The sequence below is a fragment of the Takifugu rubripes genome, chromosome 21 (genome assembly GCF_901000725.2).
Source record: "Takifugu rubripes chromosome 21, fTakRub1.2, whole genome shotgun sequence".
NCBI classification, from domain to species: Eukaryota; Metazoa; Chordata; class Actinopteri; order Tetraodontiformes; family Tetraodontidae; genus Takifugu; species Takifugu rubripes.
Genome location: NC_042305.1, coordinates 1,745,176 through 1,769,480, shown reverse-complemented (window position 1 = coordinate 1,769,480; position 24,305 = coordinate 1,745,176). Strand labels below are relative to the sequence as shown.

Here is a 24,305-nt window from a genome sequence, read left to right as displayed (position 1 = left end):
ATAATGGGCCTGAAATAGAGACACACAAGTGTTCTAATACTTCATGTCTTCAGTGAGAAACCACAAAAATAGCGAGATGAGTGTGTGAACCCTTGGAATGTTTTGTCTTGGCGAAATGTTCTGCACATTCCTGGCAGAAGAGTTATAGGTCTGTCCTGTCTTTGGACGCCTGGTCTGAAGCTGCTTTAAGCTACTTTCACAGCATCTCTGCCGGGTGGAGCTCTGAGCTCTGGCTTGGCCTTTTCTTGAAACTCCAGATGTCCCAGCATCAAATCGCTCTTTTGAGGTCATTAACTCAAGGCTTCCAGGGCTTTGGTAATGAACATTAAAATTTTGTGGTTCTCAGTCAAGACCTTTAAGGTGTAAATTCTTGACTTGGATGACAATCAGACGATATTTTATGACAAATGTGCTTGACAAGGTTCACAGTCACCTTCTCATTTACCTTATTTATTTGGAGATTCTCACTCAAGTCATCAAAACTATGAATGATCACTGTTACATCCCCTTGAAACAAACTGACTTAAAAGAACAACCAAAAAAAGAGAAGAGTTCTCACCCAGGTCGGTCCACAACAAGGGTCATGCCCCTCGCACCAAGGAAACCCACCGAACCACAAACTCCAAACAAAAGTGAATAAAGCTACAGAGGAGACCAGGCATCCATGGCAGGTGGAGCTCAGGTGCTGGACTGCTCTCCAGACCGATGGGAAAAGCCAAATATCTGGAAATGTACAATATCCAGATTACATTTCTCTTTTGTAAAACATCAGTAAAATTCTATTTACCTCAGTTATTTAAAATGGATGATAATTGATCGTTGTGTTGTGACAATATTCCACTGTTATGTCTTTACATTTTTATTGTAATATGAACTCTTTATAGCTGCGATCAACACGCGCAAATAAATAAATAATATAATATAAAATTAATCATGTTTTTAGGTTTGAAACAAAGTGAGTGCAAAGCTGTTGGAAAGTCATCTGTGTGTTTGAATCGCTCTCTTTGATCAGAAGGGAATTAAATGCTGTTCCCTCGTCCGGAGGAAGCGACAGCAGCCTTTTCTTTCCTTGTGGAGCTGCAACAGAGATTGATCCAGAGGATCCAGAGGAGGATCGAGACGAGGATCCAGAAGAGGATCCCATCCCGCTCCGTGGGCCTGCAGCGCCCCTCTACTCTCGCGAGAAGTCACGATGTTTCCGGTGTTGTGTTGTTCCTGGAAACATGGCGGCCAACATACGCGGCCGTCCTATCCGGAGTCTTCGGATGCGAGGTAAGCCTGTAAAACTCGATTCCGAAATAACTCTATGAGCGCTGCGCTTCATAAATAAAGTCGGTCCGGCACGGAATAACCCCGGTACGGCCCCTCATCATGTGTGCTGTGTGTGGCAGGTCGGAATGACAGCGGGGAAGAGAACGTACCGCTGGATCTGACCAGAGGTAAGCAGAGGCTTCTTCACATCACCCTGAAAGCGATTATTGTTCAAAATGGATGTGGAGCCTTTCTACCAGCGGTAGCTTCCAGAAGTCAACTTCCTGTTGGTCGGCGCTGCTTTTCTACCACGACCCTTGTCATTTCCACCATGTTTTCGATCCATTTTCGCCCAATAACATTGTTTGTGATATCACGGTAACTGGCAGGCGCAAGCTAACTAACTAGCTGGGGTAGTGTTAGCTAGCTGCCGCGGCTAACCAGCCGTGGCGACGCGGCGTTATTTTGGTGGTTGGGAGCTGGCTGCACCCGTCTTTAGCAAAGCACAAATCTTGAAAGTTCTAGTCACGCACGCCGTTGGTTGCATGAGAAATGGACTTTGGAAGGTGTTCCCGGGGGGAGGTCTGGTCAGCATCGAGCACGCAGGGCAGGCTCGGTCAGGGCTGCGTCCCCCTCATGTGTTCGGATGGACCGGGTCTTCTTCCACAGCCCCTTTTCGTTGGGGGTTCAGACACCCGCTTATTGCATCCACAGAGGTGAATTCCATAGCAAAGGAACGTTTACGGCCAAAGGCTAATCCGGCTCATCAAATGAAAATGAATTTGCAGAATATATAAAGAGGTTGGATCGAGGTTGAATGGCTGTGTGCACGCGTGTTTCCAGCATGTTGAAGATCTAGGCAGCAGAATTGTTCTGTGAAGCGTCTGGCATGTGTGTGAAGCGTGTTTCTGCATGAGGAGACACCAACTGCTAACCTTCTTTCAAAGGTCTGTCTGACCTTAGCGATGAACACGACGGCGAAGAAACTTGAATGTGACTGGAAGTGATTGCTTTTCAACTTTTGCTTTTCGTGGCCTTGTTTTTACTGTACACATGGAAATAGTTTGACCTGTTAAGTCAACTTCCTTCCTGCAACATATTAAATATGGCCCATTGACTGATGTTATGGCAATATGGCTTAATGGTCGTCTGTTACATTGTGTTTTCTTTGCTGTCTCCTGCAGAGCCGTCAGAAAATCTCCGTGAAATCCTTCAGAATGTGGCAAAACCACACGGTGTCAGCAATATGCGCAAATTGGGGCACCTGAACAACTTCATAAAGGTAATGAAGGTGGTGACGCTTTGGTTCTATGTGATGGTTGTCTTTACAAAAGGGAACTATTTTTTCCAAAGCTAATAATAAGAGGTGGTAGAACATAATGTGTTCCAGGCGTGGCGAGCTGGGCTCCTTCTCTGTTTCAGCCTCATCATCAGCTTCTTCTTCTTTCTGCAAACAAGCGTCGCTGTGCCCGTCACGGTGGCGCTGACAGTAACTGTAGCAGGAGCGCGCAGGATGCAGAAGCCCCCTGACAAATTACACATCAATGGGAGTGTTCGGACTTTGAAACCTGAGATTTCTAATGAGAGACTCTTTCCCTCATTTTCCTCCCGCTCAAGCAGTGGAAACACGATAGTATAATGATCACTGCCAACGTGCGCTCCCCTCTAAACGCATGGCTGGTGTTGAGAGGGGACATGTTTTACCTGTCCCATTTAAAGGTGGGGGGTGGGTGTGATGGGCGCATTTTTAATTCTTATTGTTGTCAAAGAGGAAAACAGATGTTCTGTGATGGGGTTGGTGGCGTGACCTTTTCGTGGCTCCGACTTTGCGGCCTGGATGTGTTTCTCCGTGGGTGGGCGTGTAGCCGATGCAGCAGGCTGACCTTTGACCCAGGCCTGCTGCCGAGGCCTCGGGTTCTCTATAAGAGTGGCAACGATCTCCCCTCGGTCTCCATGATGGGGGTCAGGCTGCACCCATGGGTGACTAAAATATCGTTCAATTTGTCTGTGTTGTAGCTGCTCTGCAGCGTCAGCCACCGCGTGGAAAACATTGGGTTTACATATGAAGAAATCATCATTTGGTAAGTAGTGAACAGCTGTTAATTACTGATGTTAATTCTGTTGTGGATTAGTATTTCTGTTTGTTTTCCACCCTCAACCAATCCTCTTCGACCCAAATATACCTGGTAAATGATGTGATGAAAGCACATCGGAAACAGGCAGTTGGAAGACACGCCAATCTTTTCTTGCTCTTCATGTAAAAACATCTCTCATCACGTGTAACTTTGCCTTTTTTTCCCCCTAAACTTTCAGTCTCCGATTAGCACTTTTAAATGAGGCTAAAGAGGTTCGAGCTGCAGGGTTGCGGTCGCTCCGCTACCTTATTAGAGACACAGCGGTGCTGCAGAAGGTCCTCAGGCTGCAGGTGGACTATTTGATAGCCAGGTGAGTTCCAACCCTCAGCAGGTGCTAACTGGTCTGAGGGAAGACATCTTGCTTCCTAAATCTTTTTTTCCAGAACCTATAGAAAGTTTCTTCTCGCCTGTTGGTGACGTTTAACAGGAAAAGATCATTTTGCCTCCTTTTTTTTTAGATGTATTGACATCCAGCAAAGCAACGAAGGGGAGAGGACTCAGGCCCTGAGACTAGTCCGAAAGGTGAGAATTCAGTCGTTTAAAAATGTCCCCAGAAAGCTGGTTGAGTTAGCATAGGTGCCAGTGTGGGGATGGCGTGCACACGTTTGCATGCCAGACTGTAGAGCTCTAGGGACAAGCGGCTACTTACACTCTGGCTTCCTGTTTCTTGTTCTGAATGGTGTTCTCCTTCTCCACAACCCCTCCAAGATTATTACTGTCAATGCAACGCTGTTCCCGACCTCTGTTGCTAACTCTCTCATCGCTGTGGGCACCGATGGACTCCAGGAGAGAGACCGAATGGTCCGGGCAGCCATCGCCATCATATGTGAGCTCGGTGAGTGTCTGAACACCACACAAACGCAACGCAACAAACATACCGTATTTTCACGACCATAAGGCGCACTGTATTAAAATGCGCAGTCTCAGTTATGGGTGGTATTTCTGTATTTAAAACATACATAAGGCGCTCCGTATTATTAGGCGCATGCTGAAACATACAGTAAAAAATGACAATGGAAGTAAAACAGTGGGTTTCGACACATTTATTGAACAAAATATTCATTCTTCTGCCACAAAACCATCAAAGTTTTCATCTTCTGTATCTGAATTAAACAGATGCACTATTTCAATGTCCAACATCCCGAATTCCTCTTCTTAATCATCTGAATCGGACTCACCGACCGGTTCCGGTTCAGCGTTGATTTTGTGAAAGCTCTTCCAATGCATGAAGACGGTATCATAGCCCATGCGTCTACAATCCACCCACATATGGTGGCATAACCTGCCCGCCGCTGCCTCATAGTCTTTGTGAAGGAGTGTTCGCCTTCTGTCATCCAGCACTCTGTCCGTTTCCGTGGCAGCCGAGAACCATGGTGAACGACGACTTCTCGTGCCCCGTTGTGCGTATCGCCACCGTGCCGGTCCCTTTTTCTCCACTTTGTGGGTCAAAGGGATGTCAAAAGTCAGAGGGATCTCATCCATGTTGGTGATGTGGCTGCAGATGGCCGTCCTCTCCTGGTTAGGGTTAGGGAAGATGGCCACCCTCTCCTGGTTAGGGTTAGGGTTAGGGAAGATGGCCGTCCTCTCCTGGTTAGGGTTAGGGTTAGGGAAGATGGCCGCCCTCTCCTGGTTAGGGTTAGGGTTAGGGAAGATGGCCGCCCTCTCCTGGTTAGGGTTAGGGTTAGGGAAGATGGCCACCCTCTCCTGGTTAGGGTTAGGGTTAGGGAAGATGGCCACCCTCTCCTGGTTAGGGTTAGGGTTAGGGAAGATGGCCACCCTCTCCTGGTTAGGGTTAGGGTTAGGGAAGATGGCCACCCTCTCCTGGTTAGGGTTAGGGTTAGGGAAGATGGCCGCCCTCTCCTGGTTAGGGTTAGGGTTAGGGAAGATGGCCGTCCTCTCCTGGTTAGGGTTAGGGTTAGGGAAGATGGCCGCCCTCTCCTGGTTAGGGTTAGGGTTAGGGAAGATGGCCACCCTCTCCTGGTTAGGGTTAGGGTTAGGGAAGATGGCCACCCTCTCCTGGTTAGGGTTAGGGTTAGGGAAGATGGCCACCCTCTCCTGGTTAGGGTTAGGGTTAGGGAAGATGGCCGCCCTCTCCTGGTTAGGGTTAGGGTTAGGGAAGATGGCCACCCTCTCCTGGTTAGGGTTAGGGAAGATGGCCGCCCTCTCCTGGTTAGGGTTAGGGTTAGGGAAGATGGCCACCCTCTCCTGGTTAGGGTTAGGGTTAGGGAAGATGGCCGCCCTCTCCTGGTTAGGGTTAGGGTTAGGGAAGATGGCCACCCTCTCCTGGTTAGGGTTAGGGTTAGGGAAGATGGCCGCCCTCTCCTGGTTAGGGTTAGGGTTAGGGAAGATGGCCACCCTCTCCTGGTTAGGGTTAGGGTTAGGGAAGATGGCCACCCTCTCCTGGTTAGGGTTAGGGTTAGGGTTAGGGAAGATGGCCGCCCTCTCCTAGTTAGGGTTAGGGTTAGGGAAGATTGCCGCTCTCTCCTGGTTAGGGTTAGGGTTAGGGAAGATGGCCGCCCTCTCCTGGTTAGGGTTAGGGTTAGGGAAGATGGCCACCCTCTCCTGGTTAGGGTTAGGGAAGATGACCACCCTCTCCTGGTTAGGGTTAGGGAAGATGGCCACCCTCTCCTGGTTAGGGTTAGGGAAGATGACCACCCTCTCCTGGTTAGGGTTAGGGTTAGGGAAGATGGCCACCCTCTCCTGGTTAGGGTTAGGGTTAGGGAAGATGGCCGCCCTCTCCTGGTTAGGGTTAGGGTTAGGGAAGATGACCACCCTCTCCTGGTTAGGGTTAGGGTTAGGGAAGATGGCCACCCTCTCCTGGTTAGGGTTAGGGAAGATGGCCACCCTCTCCTGGTTAGGGTTAGGATTAGGGAAGATGGCCACCCTCTCCTGGTTAGGGTTAGGGTTAGGGAAGATTGCCGCCCTCTCCTGGTTAGGGTTAGGGAAGATGGCTGCCCTCTCCTGGTTAGGGTTAGGGAAGATGACCACCCTCTCCTGGTTAGGGTTAGGGAAGATGGCCACCCTCTCCTGGTTAGGGTTAGGGAAGATGGCCACCCTCTCCTGGTTAGGGTTAGGGTTAGGGAAGATTGCCGCCCTCTCCTGGTTAGGGTTAGGGAAGATGGCCACCCTCTCCTGGTTAGGGTTAGGGAAGATGGCCACCCTCTCCTGGTTAGGGTTAGGGAAGATGGCCACCCTCTCCTGGTTAGGGTTAGGGTTAGGGAAGATGGCTCCCCTCTCCTGGTTAGGGTTAGGGAAGATGGCCACCCTCTCCTGGTTAGGGTTAGGGTTAGGGAAGATGGCCACCCTCTCCTGGTTAGGGTTAGGGTTAGGGAAGATGGCCACCCTCTCCTGGTTAGGGTTAGGGTTAGGGAAGATGGCCACCCTCTCCTGGTTAGGGTTAGGGTTAGGGAAGATGGCCACCCTCTCCTGGTTAGGGTTAGGGTTAGGGTTAGGGAAGATGGCCACCCTCTCCTGGTTAGGGTTAGGGTTAGGGTTAGGGAAGATGGCCGCCCTCTCCTGGTTAGGGTTAGGGATAGGGAAGATGGCCACCCTCTCCTGGTTAGGGTTAGGGTTAGGTAATCCGCGGGCAGCCGCTGCACAACAGTTGTCCTCGCGCGTATGGAGAGATGCCGCCTCCTCATAAAGCGAAAACACTAAGATTGCTCCATTGCCATTTTCAGTCGGATATTCGATGCCCTGCAGTTTAAAGTAAGCCTCATTCATACGCGTCTTGCTTGACCGGTGCCATTTTAGGGGATCCTTACGCGTAGGTGTGCTGCTAATCGATTGGCACACCTACGGTAAATGTATATACGCAGCCTCACCCGGTTAGGGGGGTTATTCTGCTGGAGAAGTGGATTTAGAGCAGATATGAATATGCATATCTATAGAATGATGGAATATAAGAAGACCTTAAAGAGCGCAGCTACAACATCAGTGAAAATGGTGTGAAAATGTTTGCTGCCATGGCAGAATTCAAGAGTCTGAGAGTGTGGAAGTGGATGTGACTGTGTTACTGCTCTAGGCCCCCACAGCCTGGTGTAGAGGGTGGGAGGTGTGCTCCATGATACAGGAGAGACCTGCATTCCTTTATTGTCATACATATCCTTTATATCCGGTGCCACGCTCACATTAGTACACCGACGCTCAAAGATCAGGTGGTCGGGCTCTTTTTGAGGGAGAGGACGTGCGGTACGTTCCTGAAGGGCGGCGAGGCAGCGCAGCAGGAGCGTTTGCTGACGCCGGTATGAGGCGTGTGCTGACCTTATGTGTGTGTGCAGCTCTGAAGAACCCGGAGGTGGTGGCCAAGCGCGGAGGCCTCAGCACCATCTTGAAGAGCGTGATCGACTGTCAGCTGAGCCGCATCAACGAAGCGCTGATCACAACCGTGCTCCATTTGCTCAATCACCCGCGCACGCGCCAGTACGTGCGCGTTGACATCGAGCTGGAGGTACGAGCCCACATGCACAGGCCTGGGCCTGAACCCCGCTGTTTTCCCTGTACTAACGTGTGCTTTGTGTCTTTGATCTAGCAAATCCTTGCACCCTTCACTGATTTCCACTACCGCCACAATGCAGACATGGCTGAAGGACAAGTCAAGTGAGTTAACTGGGACGTTGAGGGGTAGAAAGGTGGTGTGTTTGTGTGGATGATGCCACGTTGTTGTTGTTGTCCGATTACACTGCTCCACTGAACTACACTGGGCCCCTGTGTGTATGGAGTTGAGTCAGTGTGCTGTTGTGTTGACAGGGAGGACAGAGAATCCCGCATGTTGTCCAGTCGGATGGCCATAGTAGCGGCCTTTCGCTCCTGGTCCGGTGAGCAGCTTCACTCTGCACCAACACAACATTTACTTTCTTTCTACGTTGTTTCCCGCTCAATATCATTTAACTGGGTCTGGGTCTCTCCACAGGAATTATCCACCTATGCAAGGCAGGGAATTCTGGAATCCAGTCTCTAATTGGCTTACTTAGCATTCCAAATATGGAGGTTAGGGTGAGTAAACAAGCTAACAAGGCTCTCGTTGTTGCTCCTGACAATGCTGCAGTTTATCAAAGCGCTGAACACGGAGCTTCTCCCTGAAGCTCATCGTGAAATGGGCTTTGATCTTTGCCACTTTTAAAACGTGTCTAAATTAACACAAAAGCTGGAGCTGATTTCATCTCATTTTCCCTGCAGAAAGGCCTGCTGGAAGTTTTATATGACATATTCAGGCTCCCTGTTCCCATTATAACTGAAGACTTCACAGAAGCCCTCCTGAGTGTCGGTGAGTGCTATTCTGGGATGTCTACCATGATTAAGCACTAGATGCATTTGATCTTGGCCCTAACTGCCAGCGTTGAGCAGAAATCTGCCCGATTCTATATTAAAACAACCCGGGATGATCAAAGAGATTATTGGGAATGTTGTTCTGATCCTAATCTGATCCGCTTGGTAGATCACGCCAGATTCCAGGACACCTGGAGACTGTCCGATGGGTTTGTTGCTGCAGAGGCCAAAGTTGTCCTCCCTCATCGGGCCCGCTCCAGGTGCGGACGGCGTCAATGAAATGGAATAAAAGTGAGGAATAAATGTGAGTAAGGAATATCTCTGCTCTTGTCCCCTTTAGGCCGGATCTGATGGACAACTACCTGGCATTTGTTCTCTCCGCCTTCATTAACAGCAGCCTGTTGGAGGTAGTAATCTCTCAGTGATTTAACGTTCATGCTGACGTTGACAAACGCGGCGCGTTTTAACTCCGCATCGCCCATTTGGGAATTTCCTGTTTCACCGAAGGGTCTTGTTGAAGTGATTACCAGTAATGACGACCAGCTCGGTATCAGGGCCACCATCCTTCTCGGAGAGCTTCTGCACATGGTAATAAGCAACCCTCCTGTTGCCCTGCATGTTTGTGCACTAATCAGAAATATCGGCGTTCCTGACTGCGTTCTTCTCACCTTCTCTTCAGGCAAACACCATTCTTCCTCATTCCCACAGTCACCACCTCCACTGCCTCCCCACCCTCATCAACATGGCAGCTTCCTTTGACATCCCGCAGGAGAGGCGGCTGTGAGTGCTCTAAAACTCTACCTGGTGTTCAGCTCTACCCGAGTGTGCTGATTAATTAATCAACGGTCTTCTTGCAGTCGGGCCAGCGCGGCGGTAAACAATCTGAAGCGATTCCACGAGAAGAAGAAGAGAGGTCTGAAGCCATGCAGCCTCTACCTGGACCACATTATTCGCAAGTCTTTGTCTTCACACAGTCGCCGAGAGTCTCACTCCCGCTCCCACAGAGACATCTACGTTATTAAGGTAGCTGGCGCTCGCCGCGCACTTCATTAGCCTTCATTAATGTAACCTAGCCTCTTTTAAATGATGCTACATGTGACTTTAACTAGTAAGTTCACTTCTATGCTTCAGAGGGACCAAGTAGACAAAAAACTGCATGTTGAAATAATTATAAAGTTTTTCCGTCTTTGTTTCCCTTTAGGACACAGAAGAAGCACTGATGATGAACCTGAGAGACAGTCATATTTTAAACCACAAGCAGAACCTGGAGTGGAACTGGCTGCTTATAGCCACCATCCTCAAGGTCAGACCTGTTCACAGACCCCCCCCACACACACACACACACACACACACACACACCATTGCTCTTTGTAGCTATGTCTGAAACTGGGGTTTTGTTCTTTCCCAGTGGCCAAATGTAAATCTGAAGAACAACAAAGACGAGCAAATGCACAAGTAAGAATCCTCGATGGCGTTTCCCCGTCTCGGTGCGCTTCACCAGCACGCTGTTGGTTCTGACCCGTTCTTGCTGTCCGTGTGTGCAGGTTTGTGCGGAGGCTCTTGTACTTTTATAAGCCCAGCAGTAAGTTGTATGCAGCTCTGGCCCTGGACCACGCCAAGGCCAGGCAGCTCACTGTGGTTGGCTGCCAGTTTGTGGAGTTCCTCATGGACTCAGACGAGGTCAGAACAAAAATAAAAGATGGACTTTCTCCATTGTGATTCAGAAATCCCCCCTTTGCTCATTCTCTTGGCTTCCTCTTTGCTCTGCGTTAGGATGGGCAGGGATACCTGGAGGAGCTGGTGCGGGACATGGTGTCATGGCTGTCCTTGTCTTCGGGACAGAAGCCTGAACGGTGCCTGCAGAGCAACGGCCTGCTCACCACGCTCAGCCAACACTACTTCCTCTTCTTAGGGACACTGTCTGCACACCCGCAGGGGGTGAAAATGCTGGAGAAATGTGGCCTATTTCAGTGGTGAGGGACCAGGAGCAAAATGCTGTCGGGCTGATGCATTCATTTAGGTTTAACCCACCTTTTTCTCTCTGCAGCCTGCTCAATCTGTGCGCTCTGAAGAACCAGGACGCTGTGCTTAAACTTGTTGTAGCCACACTGGACTATAGCAGGGACGGGCTCGCCAGAGTGATCCTTTCCAAGATCCTCACTGCTGCTACTGATGTAAGTCAGCCACCCGTTTTTCTAGCTTGACGGTGCAGCGCCGCCTGTTGTAACAATGAGGAAACGCAAATATCTGCCAACACCGTGTTCTGAACTAGAAATGGTCATATACCACTCAAATCTAAATACAGTGGGACCTCTACTTACGAACGCCTCTACATGCGGAGTTTTCAGGTTACGAAGCGTCTCAACGGGAAAATATTTCCTCTTGTTACGAAAGAAATTTCAGGATACCAAAGGCAAAAATACGCTACGCGGCGTTTAGTGAACACAAACTTTCTTGTAGCTGCTCTGCCATTGGCTATCGCCTAGCATCTTCCTGTCATCCCATTGGCTAGGAGGGACGTCAATCTGTACAGGTTTGTGTGTATCCCAGCGTCGCCTTCGTTTCACTTTTATTTATTGTGGGTGTTCGGATGTTTGTCCATTAGATGGCGGTGTTACCAAAAGTGTTAACGTACGTTGCTAGTAATGACGGCTAATGTAAGATTAGCCTGTAATAAAGTTCATTTTGTTCCTGGAGAAGCCTTGCACTGAATCCCTACATTTATTGTGCGCTAATCTAATTGTAACATGTATTTGTTACATGTTTTGATGCATTTTTAGGATTTATAAAAAAAATTATGTCCGAATTTTTGGGGGCTTGGAACGGATTAGGGCATTAACATGGAAAACGCGTCTCTACTTACGTAATTTTCAGGTTACAAAACAACTTCCGGAACCAATTAATTTCATAAGTAGAGGTCCCACTGTACATTTACCCTCGATTGCTCCGGCAGAACTGCAGCCATGTAAGATGATAATACTCCTTTTGGCGTATTGACCCAGAGGAGTCACACGTGCATATCATGTGTCCAACGTGTCCCAGAGCACAACATGATGGATATTGCGGCTGTACCCTAGAGCTCCTGCATTGGCATCACGTTATGAACGCAACACGTCACGCGCTCTTCTTGCACATTAGCTTGCGCAACGAGGGGCAGGATTCTTGCTTTTAAACTCTGCTCTTAGTCTCTCCTGGACTCTTGCTCTTGTTCTTTTCCCCTTGCTCTCCTTTAAACACCCAACAGACCTCCCGTACATCGTGAGGCCCAATCTGCTGCTAGTGAAGCCGAAGCTGCGTTGATCCATCCCATTGTATGACTCTGGTGCTGGGCACAGTCTTGTTCATTAGTTCCCCCTCAGTCTGTCTTAATAATTGAGCCATTAATGAGTTCTGCCTTTGAATACAAACGTACAGTAGTGTGCTATTGTGGGTGTTTCCCCTCTGGAGCGTTTCAGCCAGACACACACAGAGATCTGAGGTCACAACGCCCCCCCCCACCCCCCACCCCCCTGTCCTAACGCCTATCCCTTTGTCTGACCGAGCAGCCTTGCCGGTTGTACGCCACCAAACACCTGCGTGTGCTGCTGCGGGCCAGCGTGGAGTTCTTCAGCAGTTGGGGCATGGAGCTGTTGGTCACACAGCTGCACGATCACAATAAGGCCGTTTCCATGGAGGCCTTGGACATCCTGGATGAGGCCTGTGAAGACAAGGTGAAAACACACACTACAAAAGTATTGGCTGCAACGGTGACAGATTTAGGGATTAAATACAGCGTTATCGGGTTGTTGTTGTTCTCCAATAATTTGGTTTTAAATAATTAGCATTTCCCAGTGGCTAAAACGGCCTCTGCTTTTCCAGCTTTACGCTTATTTCTTATTTTGATTGGTCAATAATCTGCCCCGTGCATGGAATGTGCTCCCCACATAAAGCCTCCTCACCTTAAGTACTCGTGTCCTCACAAAAGACCTGAAGACAGCAGGACATTCAATAAACACCATCATGTTGTTTGAATAGGTCGTGTTGCGTAACACCCTCATGATCCACTGTTTGATACTCTTGATGTCAGACCTTCACATCTGCTCCACACAGGCCAACCTTCATGCACTGATCCAGCTTAAGCCTGCTCTGTCCCACCTGGGAGACAAGGGCCTCCTCCTCCTCCTCAGGTGTGTGCTGTCGGACCTAATGTTTGCTGTTCAACAGGACGTTCCCATTGTACTTTATCCTCTGCCCTCTAGGTTCTTGTCCATCCCTAAAGGGTTCTCTTACCTCAATGAGAGGGGATACGTCAGCAAACAGATGGAGAAGTGGCACAAGGTACGTCCACGTGCATATTTCAAACATAAATAAGCTAAATTCATGATATTAATAGTTCATCTTTATTCTGCAGGAATACAACTTGAAGTATGTGGATCTGATAGAGGAGCAGCTCAACGAAGCACTAACGACCTACCGTAAACCCGTTGATGGCGATAACTACGTACGGCGCAGCAACCAAAGGTGAGGCTGGCGAGGCCGTGGTCACGGGGGGGGGGTGTAGCTCAACAGTAACAGGAGCTGTGTGATGGTGGCAGAGTCTCCCCTCCTTTACTGCACTCATCAATAACTTTGTCTGTGTTTGTCCCCAGGTTACAAAGACCAAATGTTTATCTCCCTGTGCACTTGTATGCTCAGCTTGTCCACGATAAGACGGGCTGTCATCTACTCGAGGCTCATGTAATGGATTCCTCTTATTTCTGGCGTTCGTCGCGCCTGCAGGCACAAATCAACCTCCTGTGGTTCTTTTTTTGCAGAGCATCGTCCCTGACCTTAGCTACACAGTCCGCTCCCCGATGCTGGACACCTGGGAGGGCATCAAACAGCTGAAGGCTGCTCTCTGGGCTCTCGTCAGTATCGCAGCTTATTCACGCCACTCAGTTGTGGATACGTGACTTCTTTCAATGGGTGTTTCTTTCTTTTCCTCTCAGGGAAACATTGGTTCTTCGAACTGGGGTTTGAATCTCCTGCAGGAGGAGAATGTCATCCCTGACATCTTGGCTTTGGCTCAACACTGTGAGGTGCTCTCCGTACGAGGGTGAGGCTCATGTTACACGTGCGCACCCACTGATAAACACGCACCTAGACTGACCAGAGGGCTTCAACACAATGATGGAGAATCACGCTGCCACCACCAGGGGGCGCAGCTCGTTTTACCACCGATGCCCCCCTGCCACCGTCCCACCGCTTGATTTGTGGATGCCAATGCCCCCGTACTCATCAGACCCACCCCCCTTATTGGGGGTGTTCCACGTGCACGCTGATAATTCAGCCTTTTTCAGCGACGCGTAAACAATAACTGTAAATAGGCAACACAATATTATCACTGTGAATTGAATGAAAACAGCCGACATCTTAGTTCTTCTTCTTAGTTTGGTTCCGATTTGCTTCCCTGATGAAAATATGCGTTGGTGTGTAAACGCGCGGCGCTCTGTCGTTGCAGGACGTGCACCTATGTGCTGGGTGTGATCTCCAAGACCAGGCAGGGTTGCGAGGTCCTGAAGCAGTACGGCTGGGACGCCGTCAGGCACAGTCACAGGACGCTGTGGCCCGTCACTCCCGAAGAGGTGGACACGCAGCTGACCTCAGAGTTGTCCTCGGTGCCCAGCACTCTCAGCCTCAACTCCGAGTCCACCAGCTCGCGCCACAACAGCGAGAGCGAGTCTCAGCCGAGTAAGTTGCTCCATTTATAGAAGGAGCGAGGAGGTGCGTGCGCCCGATTGAATGATGGAGCCGCTAGCTTCCAGCAGTTAGCAGGTCTGATGTTGAAAATGTCATCATTCACTCTTTTGTGCTCTCAGACATGTACATCCTGGATGATGACAAGTACGATGTTCTGGACCCGTCGGACGAGCCCTCCTTCTGCCTACACTCCAAACCGGTCAAGGACCGGAGCCCCTTAACGATCCTGGCCTCCACGCGCTTTGTCCGCGCGCGCTTCCTCAACTCCTTGTCCCTCCCCAGCAAGAAGCTGCGCTCCACCAGCGATCCGAAAACCCCCTCGGGTTCGTGGACACCGAATGAACTGATGGGCAGCATGAGACGGAACAGGACGGTGACGGAGCCCTCCATCTACAGCCCCACCCAGGGGGACATCTTCACCTCTGTATTCAACGGCAGAGGGATGCCCAAGAGTCCCACGGTCAGCCTGGAGACTTCCTTTGTTGGGAACAGGGGGGGCTCCGAGGAGCACTTGGTGGATGGCCGGTTGGCCCGGGTAGGGGGCTCTGGCCTGGGACTGAGTAGTCTGGGGGGACACGGCGTCTTGGAACACCCAATCCGGGAAAGGGAGCAAGCCAGCCGAGAGCGTCTGGCCGGAGACGGCGGCTCCTCCAGCGGCGCCAACTTGGGGGCCGGGGGAGGCGGGGGCTCCCAGTTCAAAAGCCGCAGTCAGAGTTTTAACACGGACACCACAACCAGCGGCATCAGCTCCATGAGCTCCAGCCCCTCCAGGGAGACGGTTGGGAACCCGGAGCACCCCGACACCGAACCAGACTCCTCTGACTGCGTGAGCTTAAACACGGTGGTGTCGGCCAAAACTGTGACCACGCTGTCCTCCCTCAGCCCCCAGCTCAACCACATGCCCCCGTCCAAGTCGTCCACTGTGTCTCTGGTACCGCCCGGGTCCTCGCACACGTTGCCCCGCCGGGCCCAGTCCCTCAAGTCCCCCTCCGTGACCACCATTAAAAGCCTGGCGGACTGCAGCTTCATGTACACCAGCCCCCGGGACGCGCTAGGCTACGCTACGCTGAAGAGGCTGCAGCAGCAGCGCATCCACCCGTCCCTGTCCCACAGCGACGCCCTGGCCTCGCCGGCCAAAGACGTGCTGTTCACGGACACCATCACCATGAAGACGGGCAGCCTGGACTCCAGGCTAACGCCTCGCAGGTAGGCGCCGGTACCAGTCGTCCTCGGACTCGCCGTGGCGCGCGGAAGCGCTAACGTTCTAGCGGCGTAATGCTGCTTGTGTGATGACGCTGGTCATCAGAGGTGTGAGAATCTTTTGTGCGCCTTCTGCTGTGTCTGTCAGGACACGGGAAAGGAGGGGTACTTGTCCAGAACCCAGTGGGTTTACTCCATACCGCAGACTGTCCAGAACACTTGTACCGCGGTGGGTGGACCTACACTGTGTCCTCCTCCATAGACACGTAGCTTCTAGTAGCGTCCAGAGCAGTGTGTCCTTGATGCCTCAGCTAGCCCGATGAGATTCCCAGCTTCCTCCTCACGCTGCTCTCACTAATTCTCTCCGTCTTTGTGTCCATTCTTTTCCCCTTTTTTGTCCCAGTCTCTCGCCTCGGATCCTCTCACACGCCTCTCCTCTCACCCTCCCCAGGTTCCTGAAGGCCTTGAGCTTTGCCTCTCTGGACAAAGAGGAGCTCCTCAGTCCCATCAACCAAAGCACCCTGCACCGTTGCTCCTCGGTCCGCTCCATGGTGTCCAGCGCCACCTACGGGAGCACCAACGACTACATCGGCCTCGCGCTTCCCATGGACATCAACGATATTTTCCACATCAGAGACGCGGCTTACTTCCAGCAGAGGATAAGCCCCCCGTCAGAGGAAAGGAAGCGCTTCCTGTTTGGGGATGGAGACGGTGAGTTTGGATGAAGGAAGGCGGGGAGGGAGGATCCTAAGGCCCCATTTCTGGTTATTCCTGTGCGTGCGCAGGTGATCGTCCGGCTCTTCCGGCGTTGAAGCAGCAGTTTAGCATCTCCGAGCTCACCTCGGGCCGGGGCGACAGCCACGCCCACATGGTGGGCGAGGAGGAGACGGGCCTGCAGGACCACACCGATGAAAACTGCCTCTACTGCGTAGGAGCCAGTGTGCTGGGGTACCCCACACAGCCACAGGTTAACAGCACACACGCGGAGACAGGTGAGCTGTGAGCATCTCACACACACACACACACACACACACACGTTCACATGTACAAGGACAGAAACGGCACTGACATCACGTGACATCTGTCACCGTCCGGGTCAGAGGTGAAGGGAAGTGACCGTGACCTGTGTCTCACCTGCAGACTATGTCAACTTCCAGTCGTGGGGGGGGCCGAGCGGCCACCGTCTGGAGGTCATGCCCCAGTCCAAGTTCTCCGGAGTGTCCGGCTGCAGCGACGCCGCCGTCTCTCAAGGGTCCGTGTGTGGGACCCCGACGCCCGACGTCATTGTGATGGGTGAGACCGGCAGAACCGGCCCAGAACCAGCTTCCGTTATTTCCAAACACCTTTTAATGGGGGGGGGGCGGGTGTCAGGCACACTTTAGCAGCAGCGTTAAGACCACATTCGTCGTTCTGAGCGCTAACATTAGCGTTTTCACGCTAATCTGACTGTTTCCTGAAATAAGGGCGTGTCCGGCCCAGAGTCCGGTGCTGTGAACGGGCTTAAATGATAAAGATCCATGTTGAGGGGCGAGTGTTGAAGGTCTGCTGCCGTCCTCCAGGTGTGAAGGCCATCGCGGACGACGGCCCTGCCCCCAGAGTCCTGCTGAGGAAAGAGGTTCTCCGCCTCATCGTCAACCTCAGCTCCTCCGTGGGGACCAAAGGCCACGAGACGGGACTGCTGACGTAACGTTCCCCGTGTCCTCGCGTGTCCTCGCGTTGTCCTCGCGTCCGATTTGTGCCGCGTGCTGAAAGTTGCGTTTCCTCTCCAGGATAAAGGAGAAGTTCTCTCACGCCTTCGATGACATCTGCTTGTACTCTGAGGTCTCTAACCTTTTGGCTCACTGCACCTTTCGCTTGACGTCGAGACGCTTCATCCAGGAGCTGTTCCAGGATGTTCAGTTCATGCCCGTAAGGCCCCAGACACCCCCCCCCCCCTGCTTGTCTTTAACCTGTTTCACCTCATTTCCTGCTGGTCCTCAGATGTACGAGGAGGCAGAGGCGATCCTGAAAAAACTGCCAAAACCCGTTGAGGAGAACCTGGACCCTCCTGCAGAATCCTGATGATCCTCCCTGGTGAGCACCCCCCCCCCACCCCCACCCTGCTGCTCGACAAGCGACGAGGCTGAAGAACCCCCCCAGATGTGGCTGGAAGGACGCTCGGAGCGGAGGAGGCCGATGCCACCACCTTCCTTCTAGCCAACGTGTGTGAGAGTTCTGGGACTCTCCTGTGTGTAAAGACACCTTTAACCTGGTTTGCCTGATGCTGTCTGAGACTAAGGTTTCCCCAAACCCTGCTTTCAGCCTGGTTGGGATGGATCCCGGGGTCCTGCTTTGTGTGTTGATGACGCTCCCTCTCTTTATGAAAACACTACAGGGTCCCGCCGACCCGCTCGGATGCTTCTCCGCTCCTCACAACCTGTAGCCTCTCGTCAGCACAGACAGCCAATTACTTTTCTATTTCAATCAATCTGTCTCAGACAATCAGACATCGCTCAGTATTGTATTTTCTACCTGCCCGCCAGGACCACAGCATGACTTTAAGGCTAGTCGCTGCCACCTTCTGCTGGCGTTCAGATCTTAAGTGTTGTTCTTCACATGTTCCATCACGAGTCCGCTTCAGGTGGGCGGATGAAGCTTCAGATCTACTCCAGCATAACCCCCACCCCCCACCTTCTGCCTTCTTACCTCCAGAACCACTGCATGTGCTGCAAGCATGGCAGAGTCGTAACATCAGCTAAATGTCCTTCCTGCTTGTAGTTCTTTAGTTTAAATGACAAAAATGTTGCCATTTCATGCTGCCATTACACGATAGGAATATAATTATCCCGGATGTGTTTCCACATGAGGAGGAGGAGGAGGAGGAGGAGCGGGTGGTCTGATGACGAAGGGAGTTGTAGAAGGTTTCCATGGAAACGGGGTTTGCTCTGATGCTGCTACACAAATGAACTCATGAGAGAGATGATTGATAGATCAGCTGAGTGATGTCAGACCAGATCTATTTATTACTTGTCTGTACCATAGAGTGAGCTCGACCAGAGAAGAAATTTATTTATATTTTTCCTCAAGGCTGTATTATAATTTAACAGGTTTTGTTTTGCCCCCCCCCACTCACCCCCGTTTTGCCCTCAGTGGTGGTTTCCCTTGTATAATGTGTACAGTATGTTTTTGGGGCATTGCCGACCTAATGAAACATACAGTCCTGTCAAAGGGAAGCATTGTTAATAAAACAACAGTTGAAATACCCGAAATGAGCAACGTTTCATTTAATCTGGAACAAACAAATTAGCTCCTCCAGTCAATAGAACCCACGATTTATCTATAACGTCCATTATTCATGCCTGTCTGACACATCTTTCATAAATATTAGAGATTTCTCCAGAACCTTATTAAGATTTAAATGGTCAATGAGTGTGTGGCTGAAGAACAAAGCAGCGCACACACACACACATCTGGACGTGCGCGCGTGTGAGATTAAGTGTTGATAAGATATTGCACAAACGGTTTTGGTCCGTAATCTGGAGTGAAGGATCTCTGCAGGAACCCGATGAGGCTAAATGTTTAAATAACTTGAACAATATTCTAATTCCACATTATACAACATGTAAACCCATTCAGTTAATGCTGGAGTGTGTGTGTGTGTGTGTGTGTGTGTGTGTGTGTGTGTGTGTGTGTGTGCACCTTAAATGAGTATATCAACAGTAGGAATGTGAAATATTCACACATACAAAATAAGTCCATTTCCTGAGCAGAAAAAGATCAAAAGGCGTCGTCCCGTCGCACGTGGGTGTGTTGCCGTCCTCCGTCCGTCCCATCTTGTAAGTGCTGGAATTAACGCCTCCATACACACGTGTGCTGCTGTGTGTCCAGGTTTGTCCCGGGCGGGTTTAGAAATAATTGACCATCTCTTGTTTTGACTGGGACCGCCTGTCTTCGGCCTCGCTGGCCGTCGGCTTTCCTTCCGGTTTCTTCTCGTCCTCTTCAAAGCCCCAGTTCTGGTGTCCTGGGTTTGATTCGGGTCCCATCTCCAGCTGCTTAGTGGTCCTAAGATCCTCCTGCTGCAGCCGGAGCAGAACCGCCTTATTCACGCCAGGACCTGGGGGGGCGAGGAGGGAGGTCAGGGTTAGCAGAAGCTCCTGAGTACGGCTGGACTGACCTGTGAAGTACTCACCAAAGTAACTGAGCAGCACGGGGAGGAAGACGAGTCCGTGCACGAGCCCCAAAAGTGTGATGACCAGGTTCAGCCGGAAGAAGAAGATCTGGATGAGCTGCGCTTTGGCAAATGCCAACACGAGGATGCCTGGTAGGTTGGTCATAGCGACGCCAGCGAACACCTGCAGCAAACGGACGTCAGTCGCGCCGCGGCCCGTCGAAGGGGCGTGGCTCTGTGAGTGCACGTACCGCGCTGCCCATTTTGGCCGTCGCTTCTTTGGCTCGCTCCACGTGCGACGGCTGGACGCTCAGCGCGAAGGATCTCGTCATGTGGGACACGAACTCCACAGAGATGCCCACCGCCTGCGGCAGAGGGGCAGAACACAAGGCTGTTTCTGCTCACCTGTGCGACCACCGCGGCGTCCACCGGGCTCGGGGACGAGGACGAGGACGCCACGGGTGTGTCCGTCATTGTGATGTGTTGCTGTGGAGTGTATCTCAGCAGGCTCTTACTGTGACCAGGTTGATGAGGGCGACGGCGTTATAATCGATGCCCCACAGGGTCATGACCCCCACCGTGTCCACGGTGATCATGACGATGGTCAGCAGGTTGAGGAGACCCGAGCGCAGGTCTAAGCCCAGCAGCAGGCAGCACACCACAAACGTGGGCAGCAGGCAGAGAGAGACGATGAAGAGCCCCTCTGGTACGATGGTCAGGTACTGCTCGTAGAACACGTTTGTGACTCTGCCGAGAGAAACACCCTTAATACGGGCGTCAGGCTAACGACAGCTAAACTGGCTGAGCTGGGAAAGGACACATACGTGTATGGAAACACTTCAAACTGCGGGTCGGTGCCAGGAATTTGCCTCATGCCCAGAGTGATGTTGTGGGCCAGCTCTCTGGCCTTCAGCAGCGCCCTGGTGAACTCCTGCGAGTTGGTCAAAGGGGTGTGGTAGGCCATGAACCGCGAGGCTGGGGGACAATTGGGAAATCTGGGTCAATGTGCAGCTCAGCGGGACACCGTCTGCTTTCTATTCATGGTGATCCAGTGTGTTCTCAAACTGGAGGATTAGCCCGGTGGTCGCCGGCACCGCGTTAACCTTCGTGGCCGAGCCACGTGAATCACCTGTATTTTGACCTGCTGAGCTCCTGGCTTTGACAAACTCACCTATAATTTCTCCGTTCTCATCCCTGACCACAGCTTTGTCGTAGGCCCCGAGACCTCTGTTGAAACCAAACGTTAGCATTTCACATCAGCCAGAGCGAGAGCTTCATCTGGAGGGACGCTGGTGATACACACCCTTTGGGGCACTGCAGGTCCGGACGGTTACCCAGGAAGTCTGTGAGGTAGCGGTTGAACTGTGACACACTGGGCCTGAGAACGCCGTCCAGTGAGGGATTCATACACTTGAGCAGACATTTGGTGGCCGCTGGGACAGAGAGAGGCTGCTCATAAATAAGGCTGTGTGTGTGTGTGTGTGTGTGTGTGTGGTAGAGCTTCTCACGTTCACTTGCTGGACAGAACTTTCCAAAGTTTTGACCAGTGGTGTAGAGACGACAACATCTTGATGCAGGGTTGAGCCAGTCGATGAAATCGTCCACCCAGGAGTTGGACGGAATGCCAATATAGGATCTATACATCAGACAAATTTACCAGTTTGAGGTGTGACGTCAATTTTTGTTGTCTAAAAAAACAACTATATCAATGAAAGTCCTGGTGCTTTAAACATAAATGTGTCAGAACATCAAAGGAATGAGCGGCCCAAATATAGAATTAGGCCTTTGATTTATAGAAGTAGATACCCCCACTCAAGCCTCTGGACCATGTGGGGCTATCTTGGTTGACATGCCTCTGCAGCATCCCATGGCGGCAGGGGAGAGGCAGACCGGGGGGGTGCTACCTCTTTTTGAAAACGGTGACCAGAAAGTGTGTTCCAGCTACAGGGGGATCACACTTCTCAGGCTTCCCAGGAAGGTTTAAACCAGGGTACTGGAGAGGAGAATTCGCCTGACAGTTGAACCCTATATTCTGGAGGAACGATGCGGTTTTCATCCTGGTCGTGGAACCCTGAACCAGCTCTTTATCCCTAACAGACTAGGGCCATGATCCTTGACCAGAGGGGGTCGCTTACCCCCTCCAGGTTAGGGAAGAGGTCCTCCTCAAGTGGAGGAGTTCAAGTATCTTAGTGTCTTGATCAGGAGTGAGGGAAAGATGGAGCGTTAAACAGGCGGATCAGTACAGCCTGGGCAGTTATGTGCTTGGTCTACTGGACCGTTGTGGTAAGGAAAGAGCCACGCCCCTGGACGCCTTCCTGGGGAGGTGGTTCAGGCATGTCCCATAGCGGGGAGGTTGTTGTCCCAGGGCTCTTGAGCAAGACAAGGACCCCGAGCATAGAGAGTGTAGCTTTAGTCGAGAAACGTGAGTGGTTCCTCTCTGCGGTCGGTACCATCGGTGGCACCGTTAACCTGCTATCCTGCCCGTAACACCATTTATCTTTATCTGATCTGAAGGGATGATACCTGGTGTGTCAGAGGTTGGGGTTGAGGTTAGATTGAGATAACACAGGTTCAAGGACCTTTCAAAGAAAAACAATGACGTGAAGGACAAAGGCGCAAAAGCCCTCCATCACTGTGGAAGGTAAAAGTTGCGCAACGCAGCTGAACAAGCAGTGAGGTGAGAACTCACAGTTGGGAGTAGTCTGTGGCATACTGGATCTTCTGGGTGAGGGAGTAGGGGTCGCAGCCCACACTGGAGCAGACAGCATTCATGCCATTCACGGAGGAGAAGTCGAAGCCTTTAGTTGTTACGAAATAAACAGGCGCGCCGACCTTGAAGTACTTGTACAAGTACTCAAAGTACTTGAGCATATAGGAGTCCTGTAGTAGAAAGAGGTGCTGGTTTAGTGACGGTGACACCAGAATACAGGGATCCACCTTCGCTGGGACTGACCTGAGGCATGGCCAACTCTTGATCCAGACCCACTTTCACGTGAAACAGGAGGAATATGGATGCGCAGAGCATGAAGATGAAAACAAACATCTGAAGAGAACACAGACAGAGTGAATTTAAAACACATAAACGCAGCCGCGGATGCTCACATCGCCGGATCTTTACCACCAGGATCCTGCTGTAGCGGTTCAGGAGGGCAGGGGCGTAGTACTTCCTCATGAACGGCATCAGGACGCCCTCGTTTGGTTTGTTGAGACGCGGCGTCGACACTTTAATGCAGGACAGCAGCTCGCAGCGGTTGCTGTCCTGGCGCCTGCAGTCGAGGGAGAGCAGCGCTACGAAGGCCGTCATCTGGAGCACAAAATCCAGAAGAATAGCCAAGGCGGCGTACAGGGCGAAGGACTTGACTGCTGGCATGGTGGACAGGGCACCTTGGACAACACCACAAACACACTTTAACTTTTGTCCCTCTTTCGGACCAGAATTTGGGGAAGGCGTTGTTGTTTGTAGCGTAGCAACCTTGGCGGGAATCGCCACACAACAGCAACACAAAAGTTCCTACCAAGAAAGAAGCAGATCGACTCCGAGAGGCTGCACAGCAGCATGCTGGGAGCCACAGTTCCGAGGACGCGTCCGATCTGCTCCTCTCTCTTCTCTCCGGGCCTTCGCACATCTCTCTGCAGGGAAAAAACGGAGTGTTAACCATCAGCAATTATGAGTGAGGTCCGAATTCGGCATCCCAGAGCCCACCTGGTACTCCAGAACAAAGATGAAGATGTTGTCAGCTCCGACTGCCAGCACCAAGAAAGGCACAACCTGGAGAATGATGAGTGAGGATGGGATTCCGATCCAGGAATAGAAGCCCATTGAGGCCACCACGGCACAGCCGACCACCAGGATCCCACCCAGTCCTACCAGAAACTTGGAGTCCACCTGTGGCAGACAGACGGTGAAAATGCTGAATCATTTCTGGCTCTCGTGTCTTGTGCGCTGTAGGTTTTATTGGCCAATAAACACACGTGATAACGACTATTTAGTTGACACAGCGTTACTACTGCAATTCCTCCTTATCGCGCAGGAGATAAGCGCTGCTAATCAGCTTTCTTTATACATTATTTCTTTTTCTCTTTATGTTGAGCTTTATCATTTAAAGTCACATGTATGGCTGCGTGTGTTGTTGTCTTTGAAGGGGGCAGGAAGGGATCTGGTGTGATCCACCCAGCATGTGCTCACAGCGCTCCCAGTGGCTTTAATGGTTTTCAGTCAACGGAACAGCGGTAGGAGAAGAGTTCATTAGGTCTGATCTAATAACAACAATCATTTCTGACCAGAATGCGTCTCCAGGAAGTGTACTCTCCCAGCGCCACGGCGATGTACACAAAGATGACAGCGTAGCTGATCATGAAAATGGGAATATCCTCTGCGGTCGTCCGATTTATCTCGTCCTCCAAAGACCTCTGCGGGACAGACAAGAAAGGACATCGAGGGTGAGCAAATGTGCCTCTTAAACCCGATTCCATCAAACAGGAGGACGCACCTCGGCCATGTATGCGAAGGTGAAGCTGTTCGAGGTATTTCTCTGGTACTCCTGGACAATCTTTAGGAACTCCGTCTCCCACTGCATGGCCACCTT

General features: G+C 51.3%; 2 protein-coding genes and 1 long non-coding RNA gene across 3 annotated transcripts in view; 2 read left to right on the top strand and 1 right to left on the bottom strand.

Moving 5' to 3' along the window:
* Positions 1-1,161: 1,161 nt before the first annotated feature.
* On the top strand, positions 1,162-18,820 carry LOC101061533 (rapamycin-insensitive companion of mTOR). Its single transcript, XM_011618558.2, has 37 exons — positions 1,162-1,272; positions 1,392-1,439; positions 2,436-2,533; positions 3,268-3,332; positions 3,565-3,696; positions 3,845-3,908; positions 4,095-4,221; positions 7,667-7,836; positions 7,918-7,985; positions 8,136-8,203; positions 8,299-8,381; positions 8,565-8,652; positions 8,824-8,914; positions 8,995-9,061; positions 9,162-9,242; positions 9,334-9,434; positions 9,512-9,677; positions 9,856-9,957; positions 10,063-10,109; positions 10,199-10,334; positions 10,428-10,627; positions 10,702-10,828; positions 12,200-12,364; positions 12,744-12,820; positions 12,893-12,971; positions 13,045-13,154; positions 13,283-13,370; positions 13,448-13,540; positions 13,622-13,728; positions 14,134-14,363; positions 14,492-15,578; positions 16,024-16,283; positions 16,358-16,564; positions 16,713-16,865; positions 17,132-17,255; positions 17,342-17,480; positions 17,553-18,820. The coding sequence occupies exons 1-37, from the start codon at positions 1,224-1,226 to the stop codon at positions 17,631-17,633; spliced, it is 5,178 nt and encodes a 1,725-aa protein (XP_011616860.2). The 5' UTR covers positions 1,162-1,223; the 3' UTR covers positions 17,634-18,820.
* Positions 18,821-19,187: 367 nt separating this feature from the next.
* Positions 19,188-24,305, bottom strand: part of npc1l1 (NPC1-like 1) — a 10,035-nt gene continuing 4,917 nt past the window's right edge. The window contains exons 7-21 of the mRNA XM_011618567.2: positions 24,210-24,305; positions 24,001-24,129; positions 23,423-23,605; positions 23,235-23,349; positions 22,838-23,103; positions 22,673-22,762; positions 22,409-22,599; positions 21,228-21,355; positions 21,023-21,152; positions 20,891-20,946; positions 20,544-20,694; positions 20,235-20,466; positions 19,971-20,084; positions 19,741-19,903; positions 19,188-19,665 (exon numbers count right to left, since the gene is read on the bottom strand). The exon at positions 24,210-24,305 is cut by the window's right edge and continues 77 nt beyond it. Of these exons, the coding sequence (XP_011616869.1) occupies positions 19,457-19,665; positions 19,741-19,903; positions 19,971-20,084; positions 20,235-20,466; positions 20,544-20,694; positions 20,891-20,946; positions 21,023-21,152; positions 21,228-21,355; positions 22,409-22,599; positions 22,673-22,762; positions 22,838-23,103; positions 23,235-23,349; positions 23,423-23,605; positions 24,001-24,129; positions 24,210-24,305 (2,253 nt within the window). The 3' untranslated portion in view covers positions 19,188-19,456. The remainder of the gene's footprint in view (positions 19,666-19,740; positions 19,904-19,970; positions 20,085-20,234; positions 20,467-20,543; positions 20,695-20,890; positions 20,947-21,022; positions 21,153-21,227; positions 21,356-22,408; positions 22,600-22,672; positions 22,763-22,837; positions 23,104-23,234; positions 23,350-23,422; positions 23,606-24,000; positions 24,130-24,209) is intronic.
* LOC115247692 (uncharacterized) overlaps positions 24,017-24,305 on the top strand; it is a 668-nt gene continuing 379 nt past the window's right edge. The window contains exon 1 of the long non-coding RNA XR_003886787.1: positions 24,017-24,159. This is a non-coding gene — a long non-coding RNA (uncharacterized lncRNA). The remainder of the gene's footprint in view (positions 24,160-24,305) is intronic.

What these genes read in the sequence shown, in the direction of transcription:
- LOC101061533 (XM_011618558.2), top strand. Translation starts at nt 1,224, where the DNA reads ATGGCGGCCAACATACGCGGCCGTCCTATCCGGAGTCTTCGGATGCGA. An exon ending in CGCCATCATATGTGAGCTCG is followed by an intron (nt 4,222 to 7,666) that starts GTGAGTGTCTGA and finishes GTGTGTGTGCAG; the next exon opens with CTCTGAAGAACCCGGAGGTG. An exon ending in GTACGGCGCAGCAACCAAAG is followed by an intron (nt 13,155 to 13,282) that starts GTGAGGCTGGCG and finishes GTTTGTCCCCAG; the next exon opens with GTTACAAAGACCAAATGTTT.